The sequence below is a fragment of the Oncorhynchus masou genome, chromosome 32 (genome assembly GCF_036934945.1).
Source record: "Oncorhynchus masou masou isolate Uvic2021 chromosome 32, UVic_Omas_1.1, whole genome shotgun sequence".
Lineage (NCBI taxonomy): Eukaryota > Metazoa > Chordata > Actinopteri > Salmoniformes > Salmonidae > Oncorhynchus > Oncorhynchus masou.
This window is the reverse complement of record NC_088243.1, coordinates 18,607,659-18,631,947: the sequence shown is the minus strand read 5'-3', so window position 1 is coordinate 18,631,947 and position 24,289 is coordinate 18,607,659. Positions and strand designations below refer to the sequence as shown.

The window sequence follows — 24,289 nt, the reverse complement described above, 5'->3', positions numbered from 1 at the left end:
TTACACTTGTGTATAAGACAGTAGTTTTGGAATTGTTAGTTAGATTACTTGTTGGTTATTACTGCATTGTCGGAACTAGAAGCACAAGCATTTCGCTACACTCGCATTAACATCTGCTAACCATGTGTATACGACAAATAAAATTTAATTTGATTTGATTTTTTGAAACCAGATTGCATAGCGGAGAAGGTGTGGTGGGATTCAAAATGGTCGTTAATCTGTCTGTTGACTTGGCTTTCGAAGACCTTAGAAAGGCAGGGTATGATAGATATAGGTCTGTAGCAGTTTGGGTCAAGAGTGCCCCCCCCCTTTGAAGAGGGGAATGACCGCAGCTGCTTTCCAATCTTTGCGAATCTCAGATGACACGAAAGAGAGGTTGAACAGGCTAGTAATAGGGGTTGCAACAATTTTGGCAGATAATTTTAGAAAGAAATGGTCCAGATTGTTTAGCCCGGCTGATTTGTAGGGGTCCAGATTTTGCAGCTCTTGCAGAACATCAGCTGACTGGATTTGGGAGAAGGAGAAATGGGGAAAGCTTGGGGGTACAGTGCTGTTGTCCGAGGTAGGGGTAGCCAGATGGAAAGCATGGCCAGCCGTAAAAAAATGCTTATTGAAATTCTCAATAGTGGATTTATCGGTGGTGACAGTGTTTCCTATCGTCAGTGCAGTGGGCAGCTTGGAGGAAGTGTTCTTATTCTCCATGGACTTTACAGTGTCCCAGAACTTTTTTGAGTTTGTGCTGCAGGAAGCAACACAAAGTTGCATATCACGGGGACTGTCCGATGCTAATGCAGAACGCCATAGGATGTTTTTTTGTTGGTTAAGGGCAGTCAGATCTGGAGAGAACCAATGGCTATATCTGTTCCTGGTTCTAAATTTCTTGAATTGGGCATGCTTATTTAAGATGGTGAGGAAGGCATTTTTTTTAAATAACCAGGCATCCTCTACTGACGGGATGAGCTCAATATCCTTCCAGGAAACCCAGGCCAGGTCGATTAGAAAGGCCTGCTCGCTGAAATGTTTCAGGGAGCGTTTGACAGTGATGAGTGGAGGTCATTTGACCACTGACCCATTACGGATGCAGGCAATGAGGCAGTGATCGCTGAGATCTTGGTTGAAAACAGCAGAGTTGAATTTAGAGGGCAAGTTGGTTAGGATGATATTTATGAGTGTGCCCGTGTTTACAGCTTTGGGGTGGTACCTGGTAGGTTCATTGATCATTTGTGTGAGATTGAGGGCATCAAGCTTAGATTGTAGGATGGCTGGGGTGTTAAGCATGTTCCAGTTTAGGTTGCCTAGCAGCACAAGCTCTGAAGATAGATGGGGGGGGGGGGGGCAATCAGTTCACATATGGTGTCCAGAGCACAGCTGGGGGCAGAGGATGGTCTATAGCAGGCGGCAACAGTGAGAGACTTGTTTTTAGAGAGGTGGATTTTTAAGAGTAGAAGTCCAAATTGTTTGGGTACAGACCTGGATAGTAGGACAGAACTCTGCAGACTATCTTTGCAGTAGATTGCCGTTCTATCTTGTCTGAAAATGTTGTAGTAAGGGATGGAGATTTTAGCATTTTTGGTGGTCTTCCTAGGCCAGGATTCAGACACGGCTAGAACATCCGGGTTGGCAGAGTGTGCTAAAGCAGTGAATAAAACAAACTTAGGAAGGAGGCTTCTAATGTTAACATGCATTAAACCAAGGCTATTACGGTTACAGAAGTCATCAGCGCCTGGGGAATAGGAGTGAAGCTAGGCCCTGCAGGGCCTGGATTATACTTATTTTTTTTAAATTGGTGAGTCGGGTTGCAGGAGAGTGTTTTGAAGTTGAGTTTAGCTGTAATAGTTTAGCTGTAATTGAGTTAGCCTGTAATAAGTAAATGGGGCAGACTTGATGACTGAGATATGAACTGAGTAAGGAACCCATGTTTTGTTGTTGTTTTAGTGTCCAAACCCCAAGTGTGTAAGTGGAATGCCAAGGATTGTTCAGTGTGATTACACAGGCAGCTTATAGCTACTTTGTCTGAAACATGTATGTTGGTATGATCAGCTCGTATAAAAATGATCGATACAAACTTGAAACCACTGATCATGACAATTTACCCCATGGGATGAAACTCATTGACAGCAGTTGTGAGTAGCCTGATTGTCCATTCAATATTGTCCATTTTGCTTTGACCTGTCCTGTTTTTTAGGATATGTTTGTTAACATGTCAGTGCATTTTGTATTTGATTGGAGTGCCATTTTGGTTAGGCTATTTGACTGGAGAAACCTGCAAGTTTCTGTCTTATTACATTGTCATACATTTTATCTCCAGACTACAGAAAAGGCCACAAAGTCTTTCTACCGTATGCTATATCTGCTACGTGATTTATGTTAAGATTCTTTTTTTGACGGAATGTTGGTGGAATGTTGGTGGAGCGCCGCAGCGATGCGTCTCTCCAACAGCACCCTAGAGAGACTTGCTGGGAATGGACAAGATAAATGTTTTGCGCCCCTGGCTGTGATGAAGTGGGGACTTTTTATCACAGGGCGACAGGGTTGGGGAGTAACAGATTACATTACAAAAAAACGTTATCTGTAATTCGTTACGTTACCAGCAAAAATATTGCAATCAGATTATAGATACTTTTGAAAAAATAGATTACTTTGAGGATTACTTTTAAATTCAGAAAGGATGTTCGCGCAAAAAAGCTTTGACACTTCTCTGTTTTCTCAATGACATTCAAAACAGCATTGAGAAAAGGTGCAAGTTTAAGTTTGTTCCATCTGAGCGAGTCTGACCACAAGTCAGAGACCAGTATGATGACTCACCAGATGTGTTTGATGGATCGCGGGAAAACAGCAGGGATAGGTTTTTGTAGGCTACAGTCCAAGCTATGTCATCCAATGGTGCGACTGCTGTCGGCATCCAAAGATGAATCAACTTGAATAAACGTTAAGGACGACAGCAGTGGTCTACGGCGTTACGGACGTCACTTATTGTTCTACAGTTGAAGTCGGAAGTTTACATACACTTAGGTTAGAGTCATTAAAACAAGTTTTTAAACCACTCCACAAATTTCTTGTTATTAACAAACTATATTTTTGGCAAGTTGCTTAGGACATCTACTTTGTGAATAACAAGTAATTTTTCAAACAATTATTTACAGACAGATTATTTCACTTATAATTCACTGTATCACAATACCAGTGGGTCAGAAGTTTACATACACTAAGTTGACTGTGCCTTGAAACAGCTTGGAACATTCCCGAAAATGATGTCATGGCTTCAGAAGCTTCTGATAGGCTAATTGACATCATTTGGAGGTGTACCTGTGGATGTATTTCAATGCCTACCATTCTCAGTGCCTCTTTGCTTGACATCATGGGAAAATCAAAATAAATCAGCCAAGACCTCAGAAAATAAATTGTAGACCTCCACAAGTCCTTTTCATCCTTGGGAGCAATTTCCAAATGCCTGAAGGTACCACGTTCATCTGTACAACAATAGTACGCAAGTATTAAGACCATGGGACCACGCAGCCGTCATACCGCTCAGGTAGGAGGCGCGTTCTGTATCCTAGAGATGAACGTACTTTGGTGTGAAAAGTGCAAATCAATCCCAGAACAACAGCAAAGGACCTTGTGAAGATTCTGGAGGAAAGATTTACAAAGGTATCTATATCCACAAGTAAAACGAGTCCTACATCGACATAAACTGAAAGGCCGCTCAGCAAGGAAGAAGCCACTGCTCCAAAACTGCCATAAAAAAGACAGACTACGGTTTGAAACTGCACATGGGGACAAAGATCGTACTTTTTCGAGAAATGTCCTCTAGTCTGATGAAACAAAAATAGAACTGTTTGGCCATATTGACCATCATTATGTTTGGAGGAAAAAGGGGGTGGCTTGAAAGCTGATGAACACCATCCCAACCGTGAAACACAGGGGTGGCAGCATCATGTTGTTGGGGTGCTTTGCTGCAGGAAGGACTGGTGCACTTCACAAAATAGATGGCATCATGAGGAAGGAAAATTATGTGGATATATTGAAGTAACATCACAAGACATCAGTCAGGAAGTTAAAGTTTGGTCGCAAATGGGTTTTCCAAATTAACAATGACCCCAAGCATACTTCCAAAGTTGTTGCAAAATGGTTTAGAACAACTGTGTATTGTTCACCTCCAGAGCAAGTCCTCTAGGACAACAGGGGCAATGGTTTTCTTGACTTGAAGGAGAGGCGGACCAAAAGGCAGCGTGGTTTCTATTCATGTTTAATTTATAAAGACTCTACACATGAACAAACTAACAAACAAACAAACAAACAAACAAACAAACAAACAAACAAACAAACAAACAAACAAACAAACAAACAAACAAACAAACAAACAAACGTGAGAAAACCTAAACAGCCTATCTGGTGAAAACAAACAGAGACAGGAACAATCACCCACAAAACCCAACACCAAACAGGCTACCTAAATATGGTTCCCAATCAGAGACAATGACTAACACCTGCCTCTGATTGAGAACCATATCAGGCCAAACATAGAAATAGACAAACTAGACATGTAACATAGAATGCCCACTCCGATCACACCCTGACCAAACAAAACATAGAAACATACAAAGCAAACTATGGTCAGGGTGTGACAGCAACAAAGCCAAGGTATTAGAGTCGCCATCACAAGCCCTGACCTCAATCCTACAGAACATTTGTGGGCAGAACTAAAAAAGCGTGTGCTAGCAAGGAGGCCAACAAACCTGACTCAGTTACACCAGCTCTGTCAGGAAGAATGGGCCAAAATTCACCCAATTTATTGTGGGAAGCTTGTGGAAGGCTACACAAAACATTTTACTCAAGTTAAACAATTTAAAGGCATTGCTGCCAAATACTAATTGAGTGTATGTTAACTTCTGACCCACTGGGAATGTGATGAAAGAAATAAAACTGAAATAAATCATTCTCTCTACTATTATTCTAACATTTTACATTCTTAAAATAAAGTGGTGATCCTAACTGACCTAAAACAGGGAGTTTTTACTAGGATTAAATGTCAGGAATTGTGAACCTGAGATTAAAAGTATTTGGCTAAGGTGTATGTAAACTTCCGACTTCAACTGTACATTGCGCATTGATGTGAATCACACTGCTGCTCTCTCATTTAGCTATTTGCACCTTACGGATTGTGGTTGCTGTGGATGACTGTTCACAAATCTAAATGTGTATTTTACCCCAATAATGGTTGAATTCAAGAAGTTTAAGCTGCCTGTCAATCATTGTTTTTGAAACCAGTGGACAGCCAGTGAAAAATGTGCTCTTGCAACAGCTGCATAGTACGGATCCCAGCCTATGGAACAAAATACTGATAAAAAACAACATCTATCTCATTTTGATAGACTTAAAGGGGCAATCTGTGGTGGCTACATCCATTTTTGGACTTACACATTTTTGGATATATATATGTATATATATATATATATATATATATATATATATATATATATATATATATATATATATATATATATATATATAATATTGATTATTGAAGAATATAAATGCCTCATGAGCTTAGTTCAACTGTCACACTCTCCAATGTTTGTAAACATTGTAAATGTTAACAAACATTGTATAGCCTCATAACATGGTTAAAACATTGTGTTATCATGGATGGTCAGTCATTGCATCCACAGCTCTGTCTATTAATCTGAGAGTGGTTACATTTCCCCAGGCCCATCCGTAAGTGTTTTTTACCAAAACAGAGGCAGGCCTACCATTTTTTGTTATTGTTTAATCTGTGGATTTGCCCTTTAAACAGCTGCATATTATCAAGATATCAAAGTGTCACCAACAAAAAGGTAGACAATAGGCCTATAGCAAATGCAGCATATGGCATTCATTTTTCACATAAATATAACTTTTCAGTAGTGCTCAAAGCATGCCATTCCATGAGCATATAATTTCTTTTTAGACTCAAATCAATGAGCTCAATGAGTCCTCCATGACTACAAAATCATAAACAACAGAGTAGGGCTAGCTAATAAGTCCTTCGATTTTGGTTTATGCACAGGTAAAACAGTTTGGCAAGTCTATACTTCCATATTTCCAAGTCCTATTCTTGAAGATCAAGGGGTATAACATTTATTGGATTGACTGGAATTATATTTTGGTTTTTAATGTAAATATATAACTTATAACTGAATCATATTATTGTATTTAGTAGAAGACGATGGGTTAGAAGCAACCTCCATAAACAACCCATAAAGTAAAATGTAACATCCATATATGGCCAGCTATGTAAACTTTAACATTGATTTATCCTGCAATAGATGTCGTTCAATTGGTAACATACATTTTTGTCTTCTTCTAATGCCTCTTAAGGGAAAGTAATCTAAAAGTAACTGAATGTAATCAGATTATGTTACTGAGTTTGGGTAATCCAAAAGTTATGTTACTGATTTCAATTTTGGACAGGTAACTAGAAAACTGTAACGGATTACGTTTAGGAAGTAACCTACCCAACCCTGCAGGGCTGTCATTGTTTTTGGGCAGAATTATGTGAGGTTTTGTGTGTTGTTGGAGGTGCATCTTGGTCAGTTTAGCTCAGAAAATGCCTCCCTTGTCAATCTGCGGGCCGGCCCTGCCTCCATGTGAAACTGACTCATATTTTTTAACATTGAAGTTATGACTTAATCGCCGTCACTTGGTTCTGATTTTAACGTACTGGCAGTGAGACTAGGGCTGTGGTGGTCACAAAATGTTGTCAGCCAGTGATTGTCAAGCAAATAACCGTCGTTCTCACTGTATTTGACCGTTAATTAACATAAACAGATTTAGCATTTCCTGGCTTCCACACAGCCTAGAAGCCACTGATGCTGACCTTTGGACTGTCTACATTTTAAAAAGTCTAATAAATACATGTACTGTAATATACCTACAACTTCACAATAAATCCATACTTTATTTTAGACATGTCTAAAGAACCATGATATGGAGAAAATGTAGTCCATTTCTGAAGAATATACCCAGAGTTGTCCTTGATCTGGCTATGACAAATGGCTTTGGGCTACACTAGTTCATTTAGCAGACAAGATTTTTTTACCTTTATTTAACAAGGCAAGTTGGTTAAGAACAAATTCTTATTTTCAATGATGGCCTAGGAACTGCCTCAATGACAGCCTAGGAACTGCCTCAATGACAGCCTAGGAACTGCCTGTTCAGGGGCAGAATGACAAATTTGTACCTTGTCAGTTCGGGGATTTGAACTTGCAACATTTCAGTTACTAGTCCAACGCTCTAACCACTAGGCTACCCTGCCGCCCCATGGCATTATTTTATAGTATGAAGAATACAATTGAAAAAAGCTGAGTAAAATAGAAAGGATATTTTCCCCAAACAATTTGAGGGAGTGCGCACATGTGGCTATTCTGTGTTGAACGGTTTAACAAATAAATAGTTATTCCCATATGCTTCATTTAGAGTTATTAAAGTGACTTTAGTTGTTCTACAAACGTTCCACTATATGTTTGGATTTTTAATACATTCTAAGGATGCATGATGCGACTCTAATAATGATTTGAAAAAAGTCACTTGAAAGGCATGACCTCTGCTTAGTTTTTTTGTGCAGGCTGTAAATACTTAATCAGTCACAAATTCACAATTTGACAAGCACTTGATCATGTCTAGAATTTTACGACGGGCATCCCCTTTGTGTGGCCGTAATGCACCCTAAAAAGTCCAGGCCTTTTGTGTCCAGTGGCAGTTATGCACTTCTCCCATCACATGATTGGATTGGGTCTTTCTCACAGGCTACAAGTGAAGACAGACACACCGCGGATGGGTTAATGTGCTTAATTTTATATTTGGCCACTTGAGTTGTGATACAAACCTTAATTAAACAAATAGGCTAGGCTACATGAGGTGTGTGACTATGATTAAAAAATGGCGCAAAAAAAAGGAATTGTTTCTTATGCTGGCTTCACTGACAAGTGATAATATATAATTCACAAGTGATAGGCTAATATTGTCACCCATCAGGCTATTCTTGATTTAATCTTGTCTTTACATATACTAAATAATATATGTGTGAAATTTGTTTTGATTTAGAATTGACCATTATCATACATGTATCATACATTTTATCGATGCACTTAAGTAGCAAATGGAGGAGCTTTTCCTGTGGTTTATTTTCATGCCAGCCAGGTAGACTATACTCCTGTTGTAAATATAAGCAATGTGCTTAATATTAGGGAAGTTGAGAAATAAATATTGTAGGCCAAGCCTATAGAAAGCTGATCCTCCTCTTTTTAGTAGAGGCCATCACTCTGTTTTCTCGTGCAAATGTGTATAGCCTATTGAAATGTTGCACAACATGAGCTCATGAGCTCTCATGAAGTGTTTGATTAGATTTTCAAATACATTTGCATTGATGTCAGAGTGATTAGAGGGACACTAGAGTGCTGAGTAACAGACAATTAGCAAGTTTGGTAGGCTGCTAATGACTATCAGCAACATCCAAGCTTGGAGAAGCCTATTTACCGTGACTAAACGGTCACATGGAATTTGACTGCCTTCATGACTCGTGATCGCCGGTAATACGGTGACCGCAACAGCCCTAAGTGAGACTCACAATCATGTCTGTCTGCTCTCTTTTCAGTCTGTAGAGCGTCAAGATAACGTGTATGTTTATTTCAGAGTAGTTAAGCATGTAAAAATACAATAATTATCTCTTCAATGCCAGGCTTGTGTAAGTGTTATCATTTGTCCCATCTCTCCCGTGTGTGTGTGTGTGTGTGTGTGTGTGTGTGTGTGTGTGTGTGTGTGTGTGTGTGTGTGTGTGTGTGTGTGTGTGTGTGTGTGTGTGTGTGTGTGTGTGTGTGTGTGTGTGTGTGTGTGTGTGTGTGTGTGTAGGACATTTGTGAGGACATCTCGGACCATGTGGAGCAGATCCATGCATTGCTGGAGACAGAGTTCTCCTTGAAGCTGCTGTCCTACTCTGTGAACATCATTGTGGATATCCGCAGTGTGCAGCTCCTGTGGCACCAGCTCCGTGTCTCTGTCCTGGTACTGAAGGAGAGGCTGCTGCAGGGCCTCCAGGACTCCAACGGAAACTACACCCGACAGACAGACATCCTGCAAGCCTTCTCCCAGGACCACCAGCAGGTTAATAATTAACAGCCTCCCTAACATGGCATGTGCTTTACACAACTCTCGCTATCCTACAATAAACATGAAAACTTTTCAGGTTTCAATGATTTATTGAATAGGCATAAGCACAAAAAACAACATGACAGTAGCATATTAAACAATTGATTGAAAGATGCATTTGTACAGTATGATATTCACTTTATTTAGAGAAATAAGAGTACATACTGTATTATGCAATTTTACACTTGACGCTGTGACCCACTCTACCAAATATAGTTCTGAGTGGCTTGACACCAACAATATTACTCTACCACATAACATCAGACTGTTATAACACAACTTAAACAGAGGCAGTATACAGTGTGGGAATCTTATTTCTCACAGGTCCAATGCAGTGGAATGGAACATACCTTGTCATTCCATACCGATAGTGGGGTTGATCAGTGGCTATTGAATTCCACACAATCCTGGTCCCCAAGGTTATTAGGCTGTCCATCCCTGTGGTCAGTGGTGTGTCGTCCACCCACTTCCAGATCCCCTCAGTCTCTGAATCAGACAGACCAATCCAGACAAATACTCCTGCATTAATTCCGTTGATAAATCTCTGATCTTCTTCATTATTAATGATCACCAGGTCTGCTCCTCTCTCTCTGCAGTCCTGTCTGCTCTCAGCCCAGAATTTCTTCTCAGAAGACACACAATAACAACTAGTGTTAAAGATTCTCCATCCTTGTGGATAGGATCCTCTAATAATCATATCCAATCGTTCTATCTCCCTCTGTAACTGGTCTTTCTCTCACTGTAACTGGTCTTTATCCCTCTGTAACTGGTCTTTCTCCCTCTGTAACTGGTCTTTCTCTCTCTGTAACTGTTAGAGGAATTCTAAATTCCTCTGTATTGTTTCTCAATCAGAATTAAATACTCTGTCAATGCATTCGAAGGGATTGTAAGACCCAATATTTTTATAAGAATGGACAGAGCCCCGGTCTTAAAAGTCAGGTAACAGCGTTTAATTCAAGAGAGTACTGGTATATACACATTTTTCCACAGGTTATAAACTGAAAATGACGTCAGCGTTTTCTAAATGGTCTATCTCTTCATGACACCGGTAGAGAGGCCCTATAGTTCTCGAGCCTTCACTCCTCGCCTGAAGCCAAGGTCAGTCCGTGTAGATAGCATTCTAGACAGTCGAGAGATAGTCCGTCCCTGCCAGATAGTTCATTCATTTGTACCAAGGCCCTGTTCTAAACTCCTGACTATATTATATACAATTGGGAATGGGAGCAAGAGAGAAAATTCATGTATGTACAGTACATAATAACATTTGGACTAGTCAGTCCTGATTGAAATGTATACATAATTAGTCATCATTGATAAAAATTCCCTTAACAGCAACTAGTCTTTCGCTCTCTGTAACTGGTCTTTCGCTCTCTGTAACTGGTCTTTCTCTCTCTGCAACTGGTCTTTCTCTCTCTGTAACTGGTCTTTCTCTCTCTGTAACTGGTCTCTCTCTCTCTCTGTAACTGGTCTTCCTCTCTCTGTAACTAGTCTATCTCTCTGTAACTGGTCTTTCTCTCTCTGTAACTGGTCTCTAACTCTCTCTCTCTGTAACTGGTCTCTCTCTCTGTAACTGGTCTCTCTCTGTAACTGGTCTCTCTCTCTGTAACTGGTCTTTCTCTCTCTGTAACTGGTCTTTCTCTCTCTGTAACTGGTCTTTCTCTCTCTGTAACTGCTCTTTCTCTCTCTGTAACTGGTCTTTCTCTCTCTGTAACTGGTCTTTCGCTCTCTGTAACTGGTCTTTCTCTCTCTGTAACTGGTCTTTCGCTCTCTGTCACTGGTCTTTTTGTCTCTGCAACTAGTCTCTCTGTAACAGGTCTTTCTCTCTCTGTAACTGGTCTTTCTCTCTCTGTAACTGGTCTTTCTCTCTCTGTAACTGGTCTTTCTTTCTCTGTAACTGGTCTTTCTCTCTCTGTAACTGGTCCCTCTCTCTGTAACTGGTCTTTCGCTCTCTGTAACTGGTCTTTCTCTCTCTGTAACTGGTCTTTCGCTCTCTGTCACTGGTCTTTTTGTCTCTGCAACTAGTCTCTCTGTAACAGGTCTTTCTCTCTCTGTAACTGGTCTTTCTCTCTCTGTAACTGGTCTTTCTCTCTCTGTAACTGGTCTTTCTCTCTCTGTAACTGGTCTTTCTCTCTCTGTAACTGGTCTCTAACTCTCTCTCTCTGTAACTGGTCTCTCTCTCTGTAACTGGTCTCTCTCTGTAACTGGTCTCTCTCTCTGTAACTGGTCTTCCTCTCTCTGTAATTAGTCTTTCTCTCTGTAACTGGTCTTTCTCTCTCAGTAACTGGTATTTCTATCTCTGTAACTGGTCTTTCTCTCTCTGTAACTGGTATTCTCTCTCTGTAACTGGTCTCTCTCTCTGTAACTGGTCTCTCTCTCTGTAACTGGTCTTTCTCTCTCTGTAACTGGTCTTTCGCTCTCTGTAACTGGTCTTTCTCTCTCTGTAACTGGTAACTGGTCTCTCTCTCTCTGTAACTGGTCTCTCTTTCTCTCTGTAACTGGTCTCTTTCTCTCTCTCTGTAAGTGGTCTTTCTCTCTCTGTAACTGGTATTTCTCTCTCTGTAACTGGTCTTTCTCTCTCTGTAGCTGGTCTTTCTCTCTCTGTAACTGGTCCCTCTCTCTGTAACTGGTCTTTCGCTCTCTGTAACTGGTCTTTCACTCTCTGTAACTGGTCTCTCTCTCTCTGTAACTGGTAATTTCTCTCTCTGTAACTGGTCTCTCTCTCTCTGTAACTGGTCTCTCTCTCTGTGTAACTGGTCTCTCTCTCTCTGTAACTGGTATTTCTCTCTCTGTAACTGGTCTTTCGCTCTCTGTAACTGGTCTTTCTCTCTCTGTTCCTGGTAGCTGGTCTCTATCTCTCTGTAACTGGTCTCTCTCTCTCTCTCTCTCTGTAACTGGTCTCGCTCTCTCTCTCTGTAAGTGGTCTTTCTCTCTCTATAACTGGTCTCTCTCTCTCTCTCTGTAACTGGTCTCTCTCTCTCTCTCTGTAAGTGGTCTTTCTCTCTCTGTGACTGGTATTTCTCTCTCTGTAACCGGTCACTCTCTCTCTCTGTAACCGGTCTTTTTCTCTCTGTAACCGGTCTTTCTCTCTGTAACTGGTCTTTCTCTCTGTAACTGGTCTTTTTCTCTCTGTAACTGGTCTTGTTCTCTCTGTAACCGGTCTTTCTCTCTGTAACTGGTCTTTCTCTCTCTCTGTAACTGGTCTTTCTCTCTCTCTGTAACTGGTCTTTTTCTCTCTGTAACTGGTCTTTTTATCTCTGCAACTAGTCTCTCTATAACAGGTCTTTCTCTCTCTGTAACTGGTCTCTCTCTCTCTGTAACTGGTCTTTCTCTCTCTCTGTAACTGTTTTTTCTCTCTATGTAACTGGTCTCTCTCTCTGTAACTGGTCTTTCTCTCTGTAACTGGTCTCTCTCTCTGTAACTGGTCTTTCTCTCTCTGTAACTGGTCTTTCTCTCTCTGTAACTGGTCTTTCTCTCTCTGTAACTGGTCTTTCTCTCTCTGTAACTGCTCTTTCTCTCTCTGTAACTGGTCTTTCTCTCTCTGTAACTGGTCTTTCGCTCTCTGTAACTGGTCTTTCTCTCTCTGTAACTGGTCTTTCGCTCTCTGTCACTGGTCTTTTTGTCTCTGCAACTAGTCTCTCTGTAACAGGTCTTTCTCTCTCTGTAACTGGTCTTTCTCTCTCTGTAACTGGTCTTTCTCTCTCTGTAACTGGTCTTTCTTTCTCTGTAACTGGTCTTTCTCTCTCTGTAACTGGTCCCTCTCTCTGTAACTGGTCTTTCGCTCTCTGTAACTGGTCTTTCTCTCTCTGTAACTGGTCTTTCGCTCTCTGTCACTGGTCTTTTTGTCTCTGCAACTAGTCTCTCTGTAACAGGTCTTTCTCTCTCTGTAACTGGTCTTTCTCTCTCTGTAACTGGTCTTTCTCTCTCTGTAACTGGTCTTTCTCTCTCTGTAACTGGTCTTTCTCTCTCTGTAACTGGTCTCTAACTCTCTCTCTGTAACTGGTCTCTCTCTCTGTAACTGGTCTCTCTCTGTAACTGGTCTCTCTCTCTGTAACTGGTCTTCTCTCTCTGTAATTAGTCTTTCTCTCTGTAACTGGTCTTTCTCTCTCAGTAACTGGTATTTCTATCTCTGTAACTGGTCTTTCTCTCTCTGTAACTGGTATTCTCTCTCTGTAACTGGTCTCTCTCTCTGTAACTGGTCTCTCTCTCTGTAACTGGTCTTTCTCTCTCTGTAACTGGTCTTTCGCTCTCTGTAACTGGTCTTTCTCTCTCTGTAACTGGTAACTGGTCTCTCTCTCTCTGTAACTGGTCTCTCTTTCTCTCTGTAACTGGTCTCTTTCTCTCTCTCTGTAAGTGGTCTTTCTCTCTCTGTAACTGGTATTTCTCTCTCTGTAACTGGTCTTTCTCTCTCTGTAGCTGGTCTTTCTCTCTCTGTAACTGGTCCCTCTCTCTGTAACTGGTCTTTCGCTCTCTGTAACTGGTCTTTCACTCTCTGTAACTGGTCTCTCTCTCTCTGTAACTGGTAATTTCTCTCTCTGTAACTGGTCTCTCTCTCTCTGTAACTGGTCTCTCTCTCTGTGTAACTGGTCTCTCTCTCTCTGTAACTGGTATTTCTCTCTCTGTAACTGGTCTTTCGCTCTCTGTAACTGGTCTTTCTCTCTCTGTAACTGGTAGCTGGTCTCTATCTCTCTGTAACTGGTCTCTCTCTCTCTCTCTCTCTCTGTAACTGGTCTCGCTCTCTCTCTCTGTAAGTGGTCTTTCTCTCTCTATAACTGGTCTCTCTCTCTCTCTCTGTAACTGGTCTCTCTCTCTCTCTCTGTAAGTGGTCTTTCTCTCTCTGTGACTGGTATTTCTCTCTCTGTAACCGGTCACTCTCTCTCTCTGTAACCGGTCTTTTTCTCTCTGTAACCGGTCTTTCTCTCTGTAACTGGTCTTTCTCTCTGTAACTGGTCTTTTTCTCTCTGTAACTGGTCTTGTTCTCTCTGTAACCGGTCTTTCTCTCTGTAACTGGTCTTTCTCTCTCTCTGTAACTGGTCTTTCTCTCTCTCTGTAACTGGTCTTTTTCTCTCTGTAACTGGTCTTTTTATCTCTGCAACTAGTCTCTCTATAACAGGTCTTTCTCTCTCTGTAACTGGTCTCTCTCTCTCTGTAACTGGTCTTTCTCTCTCTCTGTAACTGTTTTTTCTCTCTATGTAACTGGTCTCTCTCTCTGTAACTGGTCTTTCTCTCTGTAACTGGTCTCTCTCTCTGTAACTGGTCTTTCTCTCTCTGTAACTGGTCTTTCTCTCTCTGCAACTGGTCTTTCTCTCTCTGTAACTGGTCTTTCTCTCTCTGTAACTGTTCTCTCTCTCTCTGTAACTGTTCTTTCTCTCTCTGTAACTGGTCTTTCTCTCTCTGTAACTGATCTCTCTCTGTCTGTAACTGGTCTCTCTCTCTCTGTAACTGGTATTTCTCTCTTTAACTGGTCTTTTCTCTCTGTAACTGGTCTATCTCTCTCTGTAACTGGTCTTTCTCTCTCTGTAACTGGTCTCTCTCTCTCTCTGTGTAACTGGTATTTCTCTCTGTGTAACTGGTCTTTTCTCTCTGTAACTGGTCTTTCTCTCTCTGTAACTGGTCTTTCGCTCTCTGTAACTGGTCTCTCCCTCTCTGTAACTGGTCTCTCTCTCTGTAACTGGTCTCTCACTCTCTTTTTAACTGGTCTTTCTCTCTGTGGTGCTGGTATTTCTCTCTGTGTAACTGGTCTTTCTCTCTCTGTAACTGGTCTTTCGCTCTCTGTAACTGGTCTTTCTCTCTCTGTAAGTGGTCTTTCTCTCTCTGTAACTGGTGTTTCTCTCTCAGTAACTGGTCTTTTTCTCTCTGTAACTGGTCTTTTCTCTCTGCAACTAGTCTCTCTGTAACAGGTCTTTCTCTCTCTGTAACAGATCTTTCTCTCTCTGTAACTGGTCTCTCTCTCTGTATAACTGGTCTCTCTCTCTGTAACTGGTCTTCCTCTCTCTGTAACTGGTCTTTCTCTCTCTGTAACTGGTTTTTCGCTCTCTGTAACTGGTCTTTCTCTCTCTGTAAGTGGTCTTTCTCTCTCTGTAACTGGTATTTCTCTCTCTGTAACCGGTCTCTCTCTGTCTCTGTAACCGGTCTTTTTCTCTCTGTAACTGGTCTTTTTGTCTCTGTAACTGGTCTTTTTGTCTCTGTAACTGGTCTTGTTCTCTTCGTAACCGGTCTCTCTCTCTCTGTAACTGGTCTCTCTCTCTTTGTAAGTGGTCTTTCTCTCTCTGTAACTGGTATTTTTGTCTCTGTAACTGGTCTTTTTGTCTCTGTAACTGGTCTTGTTCTCTTCGTAACCGGTCTTTCTCTCTGTAACTGGTGCTTCTCTCTCTCTGTAACTGGTCTTTCACTCTCTGTAACTGGTCTTTTTCTCTCTGTAACTGGTCGTTTTCTCTCTGCAACTAGTCTCTCTGTAACTGGTCTTTCTCTCTCTGTAACTGGTCTTTCTCTCTCTGTAACTGGTCTTTCTCTCTCTGTAACTGGTCTTTTTCTCTCTGCAACTAGTCTCTCTGTAACTGGTCTTTCTCTCTCTGTAACTGGTCTTTCTCTCTCTGTAACTGGTCTTTCTCTCTCTGTAACTGGTCTCTCTCTCTCTCTGTAACTGGTCTCTCTCGCTGGAACTGGTCTTCCTCTCTCTGTACCTAGTCTTTCTCTCTAACTTGTCTTTCTCTCTCTGTAACTGGTCTCTCTCTCTCTGTAACTGGTCTTTCTCTCTCTGTAACTGGTCTTTCTCTCTCTGTAACTGGTCTCTCTCTGTAACTGGTCTCTCTCTCTCTCTGTAACTGGTCTCTCTCTGTAACTGGTCTCTCTCTCTGTAACTGGTCTCTCTCTCTCTGTAACTGGTCTCTCTCTCTCTGTAACTGGTCTCTCTCTCTGTAACTGGTCTCTCTCTCTGTAACTGGTCTCTCTGTAACTGGTCTTTCTCTCTCTGTAACTGGTCTTCTCTCTCTGTAACTGGTCTCTCTCTCTGTAACTGGTGTTTCTCTCTCTGTAACTGGTCTCTCTCTCTCTGTAACTGGTCTCTCTCTCTGTAACTGGTCTTTCTCTCTCTGTAACTGGTCTTTCTCTCTCTGTAACTGGTCTCTCTCTCTGTAACTGGTCTCTCTCTCTGTAACTGGTCTCTCTCTCTCTGTAACTGGTCTCTCTCTCTCTGTAACTGGTCTCTCTCTCTGTAACTGGTCTTTCTGTCTCTGTAACTGGTCTCTCTCTCTCTGTAACTGGTCTCTCTCTCTCTGTAACTGGTCTTTCTCTCTCTGCAACTGGTCTTTCTCTCTCTGTAACTGGTCTTTCTCTCTCTGTAACTGGTCTCTCTCTCTCTCTGTAACTGGTCTTCCTCTCTCTGTAACTAGTCTATCTCTCTGTAACTGGTCTTTCTCCCTCTGTAACTGGTCTTTCTCTCTCTGTAACTGGTCTTTCTCTCTCTGTAACTGGTCTTTCTCTCTCTGTAACTGGTCTTTCTCTCTCTGTAACTGGTCTTTCTCTCTCTGTAACTGCTCTTTCTCTCTCTGTAACTGGTCTTTCTCTCTCTGTAACTGGTAACTGGTCTCTCTCTGTAACTGGTCTCTCTCTCTGTAACTGGTCTCTCTCTCTGTAACTGGTCTCTCTCTCTGTGTAACTGGTCTCTCTCTCTCTGTAACTGGTCTCTCTCTCTGTAACTGGTCTCTCTCTCTGTAACTGGTCTTCCTCACTCTGTAACTAGTCTTTCTCTCTGTAACTGGTCTTTCTCTCTCTGCAACTGGTCTTTCTTTCTCTGTAACTGGTCTTTCTCTCTCTGTAACTGGTCCCTCTCTCTGTAACTGGTCTTTCGCTCTCTGTAACTGGTCTTTCTCTCTCTGTAACTGGTCTTTCGCTCTCTGTCACTGGTCTTTTTGTCTCTGCAACTAGTCTCTCTGTAACAGGTCTTTCTCTCTCTGTAACTGGTCTTTCTCTCTCTGTAACTGGTCTTTCTCTCTCTGTAACTGGTCTTTCTCTCTCTGTAACTGGTCTTTCTCTCTCTGTAACTGGTCTCTAACTCTCTCTCTCTGTAACTGGTCTCTCTCTCTGTAACTGGTCTCTCTCTGTAACTGGTCTCTCTCTCTGTAACTGGTCTTCCTCTCTCTGTAATTAGTCTTTCTCTCTGTAACTGGTCTTTCTCTCTCAGTAACTGGTATTTCTATCTCTGTAACTGGTCTTTCTCTCTCTGTAACTGGTATTCTCTCTCTGTAACTGGTCTCTCTCTCTGTAACTGGTCTCTCTCTCTGTAACTGGTCTTTCTCTCTCTGTAACTGGTCTTTCGCTCTCTGTAACTGGTCTTTCTCTCTCTGTAACTGGTAACTGGTCTCTCTCTCTCTGTAACTGGTCTCTCTTTCTCTCTGTAACTGGTCTCTTTCTCTCTCTCTGTAAGTGGTCTTTCTCTCTCTGTAACTGGTATTTCTCTCTCTGTAACTGGTCTTTCTCTCTCTGTAGCTGGTCTTTCTCTCTCTGTAACTGGTCCCTCTCTCTGTAACTGGTCTTTCGCTCTCTGTAACTGGTCTTTCACTCTCTGTAACTGGTCTCTCTCTCTCTGTAACTGGTAATTTCTCTCTCTGTAACTGGTCTCTCTCTCTCTGTAACTGGTCTCTCTCTCTGTGTAACTGGTCTCTCTCTCTCTGTAACTGGTATTTCTCTCTCTGTAACTGGTCTTTCGCTCTCTGTAACTGGTCTTTCTCTCTCTGTAACTGGTAGCTGGTCTCTATCTCTCTGTAACTGGTCTCTCTCTCTCTCTCTCTGTAACTGGTCTCGCTCTCTCTCTCTGTAAGTGGTCTTTCTCTCTCTATAACTGGTCTCTCTCTCTCTCTGTAACTGGTCTCTCTCTCTCTCTCTGTAAGTGGTCTTTCTCTCTCTGTGACTGGTATTTCTCTCTCTGTAACCGGTCACTCTCTCTCTCTGTAACCGGTCTTTTTCTCTCTGTAACCGGTCTTTCTCTCTGTAACTGGTCTTTCTCTCTGTAACTGGTCTTTTTCTCTCTGTAACTGGTCTTGTTCTCTCTGTAACCGGTCTTTCTCTCTGTAACTGGTCTTTTTCTCTCTGTAACTGGTCTTTTTATCTCTGCAACTAGTCTCTCTATAACAGGTCTTTCTCTCTCTGTAACTGGTCTTTCTCTCTCTCTGTAACTGTTTTTTCTCTCTCTGTAACTGGTCTTTCTCTCTCTGTAACTGGTCTCTCTCTCTCTGTAACTGTTCTTTCTCTCTCTGTAACTGGTCTTTCTCTCTCTGTAACTGATCTCTCTCTGTCTGTAACTGGTCTCTCTCTCTCTCTCTGTAACTGGTATTTCTCTCTTTAACTGGTCTTTCTCTCTCTGTAACTGGTCTATCTCTCTCTGTAACTGGTCTTTCTCTCTCTGTAACTGGTCTCTCTCTCTCTCTGTGTAACTGGTATTTCTCTCTGTGTAACTGGTCTTTTCTCTCTGTAACTGGTCTTTTCTCTCTGTAACTGGTCTTTCGCTCTCTGTAACTGGTCTCTCCTCTCTGTAACTGGTCTCTCTCTCTCTGTAACTGGTCTCTCACTCTCTTTTTAACTGGTCTTTCTCTCTGTGGTGCTGGTATTTCTCTCTGTGTAACTGGTCTTTCTCTCTCTGTAACTGGTCTATCGCTCTCTGTAACTGGTCTTTCTCTCTCTGTAAGTGGTCTTTCTCTCTCTGTAACTGGTGTTTCGCTCTCAGTAACTGGTCTTTTTCTCTCTGTAACTGGTCTTTTTCTCTCTGCAACTAGTCTCTCTGTAACAGGTCTTTCTCTCTCTGTAACAGATCTTTCTCTCTCTGTAACTGGTCTCTCTCTCTGTATAACTGGTCTCTCTCTCTGTAACCGGTCTTTCTCTCTGTAACTGGTCTTTCTCTCTCTCTGTAACTGGTCTTTCTCTCTCTCTGTAACTGGTCTTTTTCTCTCTGTAACTGGTCTTTTTATCTCTGCAACTAGTCTCTCTATAACAGGTCTTTCTCTCTCTGTAACTGGTCTCTCTCTCTCTGTAACTGGTCTTTCTCTCTCTCTGTAACTGTTTTTCTCTCTATGTAACTGGTCTCTCTCTCTGTAACTGGTCTTTCTCTCTGTAACTGGTCTCTCTCTCTGTAACTGGTCTTTCTCTCTCTGTAACTGGTCTTTCTCTCTCTGCAACTGGTCTTTCTCTCTCTGTAACTGGTCTTTCTCTCTCTGTAACTGTTCTCTCTCTCTCTGTAACTGTTCTTTCTCTCTCTGTAACTGGTCTTTCTCTCTCTGTAACTGATCTCTCTCTGTCTGTAACTGGTCTCTCTCTCTCTCTGTAACTGGTATTTCTCTCTTTAACTGGTCTTTCTCTCTCTGTAACTGGTCTATCTCTCTCTGTAACTGGTCTTTCTCTCTCTGTAACTGGTCTCTCTCTCTCTCTGTGTAACTGGTATTTCTCTCTGTGTAACTGGTCTTTCTCTCTCTGTAACTGGTCTTTCTCTCTCTGTAACTGGTCTTTCGCTCTCTGTAACTGGTCTCTCCCTCTCTGTAACTGGTCTCTCTCTCTCTGTAACTGGTCTCTCACTCTCTTTTTAACTGGTCTTTCTCTCTGTGGTGCTGGTATTTCTCTCTGTGTAACTGGTCTTTCTCTCTCTGTAACTGGTCTTTCGCTCTCTGTAACTGGTCTTTCTCTCTCTGTAAGTGGTCTTTCTCTCTCTGTAACTGGTGTTTCGCTCTCAGTAACTGGTCTTTTTCTCTCTGTAACTGGTCTTTTTCTCTCTGCAACTAGTCTCTCTGTAACAGGTCTTTCTCTCTCTGTAACAGATCTTTCTCTCTCTGTAACTGGTCTCTCTCTCTGTATAACTGGTCTCTCTCTCTGTAACTGGTCTTCCTCTCTCTGTAACTGGTCTTTCTCTCTCTGTAACTGGTTTTTCGCTCTCTGTAACTGGTCTTTCTCTCTCTGTAAGTGGTCTTTCTCTCTCTGTAACTGGTATTTCTCTCTCTGTAACCGGTCTCTCTCTCTCTCTGTAACCGGTCTTTTTCTCTCTGTAACTGGTCTTTTTGTCTCTGTAACTGGTCTTTTTGTCTCTGTAACTGGTCTTGTTCTCTTCGTAACCGGTCTCTCTCTCTCTGTAACTGGTCTCTCTCTCTTTGTAAGTGGTCTTTCTCTCTCTGTAACTGGTCTTTTTGTCTCTGTAACTGGTCTTTTTGTCTCTGTAACTGGTCTTGTTCTCTTCGTAACCGGTCTTTCTCTCTGTAACTGGTGCTTCTCTCTCTCTGTAACTGGTCTTTCACTCTCTGTAACTGGTCTTTTTCTCTCTGTAACTGGTCGTTTTCTCTCTGCAACTAGTCTCTCTGTAACTGGTCTTTCTCTCTCTGTAACTGGTCTTTCTCTCTCTGTAACTGGTCTTTCTCTCTCTGTAACTGGTCTTTTTCTCTCTGCAACTAGTCTCTCTGTAACTGGTCTTTCTCTCTCTGTAACTGGTCTTTCTCTCTCTGTAACTGGTCTTTCTCTCTCTGTAACTGGTCTCTCTCTCTCTGTAACTGGTCTCTCTCGCTGGAACTGGTCTTCCTCTCTCTGTACCTAGTCTTTCTCTCTAACTTGTCTTTCTCTCTCTGTAACTGGTCTCTCTCTCTCTGTAACTGGTCTTTCTCTCTCTGTAACTGGTCTTTCTCTCTCTGTAACTGGTCTCTCTCTGTAACTGGTCTCTCTCTCTCTCTGTAACTGGTCTCTCTCTGTAACTGGTCTCTCTCTCTGTAACTGGTCTCTCTCTCTCTGTAACTGGTCTCTCTCTCTCTGTAACTGGTCTCTCTCTCTGTAACTGGTCTCTCTCTCTGTAACTGGTCTCTCTGTAACTGGTCTTTCTCTCTCTGTAACTGGTCTTCCTCTCTCTGTAACTGGTCTCTCTCTCTCTGTAACTGGTGTTTCTCTCTCTGTAACTGGTCTCTCTCTCTCTGTAACTGGTCTCTCTCTCTGTAACTGGTCTTTCTCTCTCTGTAACTGGTCTTTCTCTCTCTGTAACTGGTCTCTCTCTCTGTAACTGGTCTCTCTCTCTGTAACTGGTCTCTCTCTCTCTCTGTAACTGGTCTCTCTCTCTCTCTGTAACTGGTCTCTCTCTCTCTGTAACTGGTCTTTCTGTCTCTGTAACTGGTCTCTCTCTCTGTAACTGGTCTCTCTCTCTCTGTAACTTGTCTTTCTCTCTCTGTAACTGGTCTTTCTCTCTCTGTAACTGGTCTTTCTCTCTCTCTGCAACTGGTCTTTCTCTCTCTGTAACTGGTCTTTCTCTCTCTCTGCAACTGGTCTTTCTCTCTTTGTAACTGGTCTTCCTCTCTCTGTAACTGGTCTTCCTCTCTCTGTAACTGGTCTTTCTCTCTCTGTAACTGGTCTTTCTCTTTCTGTAACTGGTCTTTCTCTCTCTGTAACTGGTCTCTCTCTCTCTGTAACTGGTCTTTCTCTCTCTGTAACTGGTCTTCCTCTCTCTGTAACTGGTCTCCCTCTCTCTGTAACTGGTCTTTCTCTCTCTGTAACTGTCTCTGTTCAGTGTAGTTGGTCTTACGGAGAGACACAGACTGTAACGTCTGGTTTTCTCTCTGGCTGATGTGCTTGTAGTAGTTGTAGGAGCGTAGTCTGATGAGAGTTGTCAGTAGGAGGCCACTCAGTAGACCCTGTTCCACCACAGCCAGGGTGCCACGCCTCCGCTCGCCTCGCACCTCGCTTTACTCCTCCAGACTCAGATCGAGTTGAACCCGATTCTCTGACCCACTGTCTGGTGACCCCAGGTCTGTAGTCTGAACAAGCGTATAAATCATTGCACGTCTCCTCCGACTGAGGATAATTCACCCGACGGCTTCTCGTAGTGTCAGGGCTGGCGAACACATCGTCAGACATCTCCGTCTTTTCAGGTCAAATACTGTATGTATGAGTGTAGGCGTTTTGTCTTTGTCTGGGGGTATCTGTTTCTGTCCTCTGTATGGTGATCAGAGCAGTACTTATACACTGCATCTTGTGAAATAGATATCATTAGCGTCTGGCCATCTGCTAAATGACCAAAATATCACATGTAGATGTAATATTGGTATATCTAAAAATAAAAGTACTTTGGACTTAACAGGAGTTGGTTCCTGTACAGGAACCAAATGAGCTGAAATTCCAGAGCGCCAACTAATTGTACTCGTTAAAACTCAAACTTTCATTAAAATTCACATGCAGGGTATTCAATTCAAGCCACACTCGTTGTGAATATAGCCAACATGTCAGATTTTTAAAATGCTTTTCGGCGAAAGCATGACAAGCTATTATCTGATAGCATGCAGCCCCCAGATACACACAAAGGGGACGTAAACAAAGAAATTAGCGTAGCCGGTGCAACCCAAAACGCAGAAATAAAATATAAAACATTCATTACCTTTGACGAGATTCTTTGTTGGCACTCCTATATGTCCCATAAACATCACAATTGGGTCTTTTTTTCGATTAAATCGGTCCATATATACCCAAAATGTCCATTTATGAACACCGTGAAATCCATGGAAAATGCACGTTTCCCAACGCAACATACATTTTTAAAATTCATAAAGTTGCCTATAAACTTTGGCAAAACACTTCAACCTACTTCTGCAATCCAAGTTTAGGTATTAGTAAACGTTAATAAACGATCAAATTGATCACGGAGCGTTCTGTATTCAATAACTAGAAGTTTAGAAAACGAAGTGCAATTTCTAGCCGAGATCTTTTTTGGGTGCACATCTGAAGACCGGATGTGGTATTCAGTGATTAGACCAAGAATAAATGGGCCTGGAAATCACAACACTGGCGACATTGTGTGGAATCTGTAGGAATTGCAAACACAGTTCCATCATTTATGGAAAGCCATAGACAATATAAACACTGGCGGATTGATTTTTTCTTCTTCGATTTAGTGACCAGGTTTACTTGCGATTTTGACAACGAAACTCGTTCTGTTATAGTCACAGACACCATTGAACCAGTTCTAGAAACTTCAGAGTGTTTTCTATGCACACATACTAATCATATGCATATACTATATTCCTGGCATGAGTAGCAGGACGTTGAAATGTTGCGCAATTTTTAACAGAATGTTGAAAAAAGTAGCTCGATCTCAAACAGGATTTATTAACAAGTTATTTTTTTCATTTCACTTCACCAATTTGGACTATTTTATGTATGTCCATTACATGAAATCCAAATAAAAATCAGTTTAAATTACAGGTTGTAATGCAACAAAATAAGAAAAACACCAAGGGGATGAATACTTTTGCAAGGCACTGTAACACACACGTTATAGATATGTGGTAGTGGAGTAGGGGCCTGAGGGCACACACTTAATGTGTTGGGAAATGTGTTTTGAATGTATTGTAATGTTTTTAAAATTGGACCCCAGGAAGAGTAGCTGCTGCCTAGGCAGGAACTAATGAATACAAATATACGATTGAGGAATACTACAGTGTGGAGTATAGGATTCTACAGTATACCACAGTTTACTATAGAATTCTATAGCAAGTATTATAGTATTTTATAGTGAACTGGTCTTTTTTTATGGGAATCAAACTGTAGAGAAATTCAACTGAAGGGAAACAAAGTGTGAGCATTTAAAACACGTTTAGCTAAGGTTGACTGTCTCAGCAAGCCTTACTCAATGATATTATTACAAAGAACAAAGAAAGGATGTGTGTGTCTGTGTGTGTTCACTGGATGTCCTGTCAATTGGTCATGCTGGTCTCTTCAGTTGTCCACTGGACATCCTGGCCTCTACAATAGGATCATCTTGTCACAACTTTTGCCTCTCCTTGTTCGGGCGGTGCTCAGCGTTCGACTTCACCGGTCTAGCCATCATTGAGCCATTTTTCATTTTCCATTGGTTTTGTCTTGTCTTCCCACACACTTGTTTTCAATCCCATTCATTACCTGTTGTGTATTTAACCCTCTGTTTCCCCTCATGTTTTATTGTCAGTGTTTATTTGTTGTGCGACGGGTCCTTGTACCCATGTTTGTTCATGTCTGTACTTTTAGTGTTATGGGGAATGTTCCGTGGACATTTATTCAAATACTCCATTTACACTCCATTTTGACTCTCCTGCACCTGACTTCCCTGCCACCTATACACACGGCG

At 41.8% G+C, this 24,289-nt stretch overlaps 1 protein-coding gene across 1 annotated transcript in view; it reads left to right on the top strand.

Annotated features, from left to right (window-relative positions):
* Positions 1-24,289, top strand: part of LOC135525661 (A-kinase anchor protein 6-like) — a 277,280-nt gene that overhangs the window by 14,694 nt on the left and 238,297 nt on the right. Inside the window, 1 exon segment of the mRNA XM_064953416.1 lies at positions 8,887-9,138. Coding sequence (XP_064809488.1) covers positions 8,887-9,138 — 252 coding nt within the window.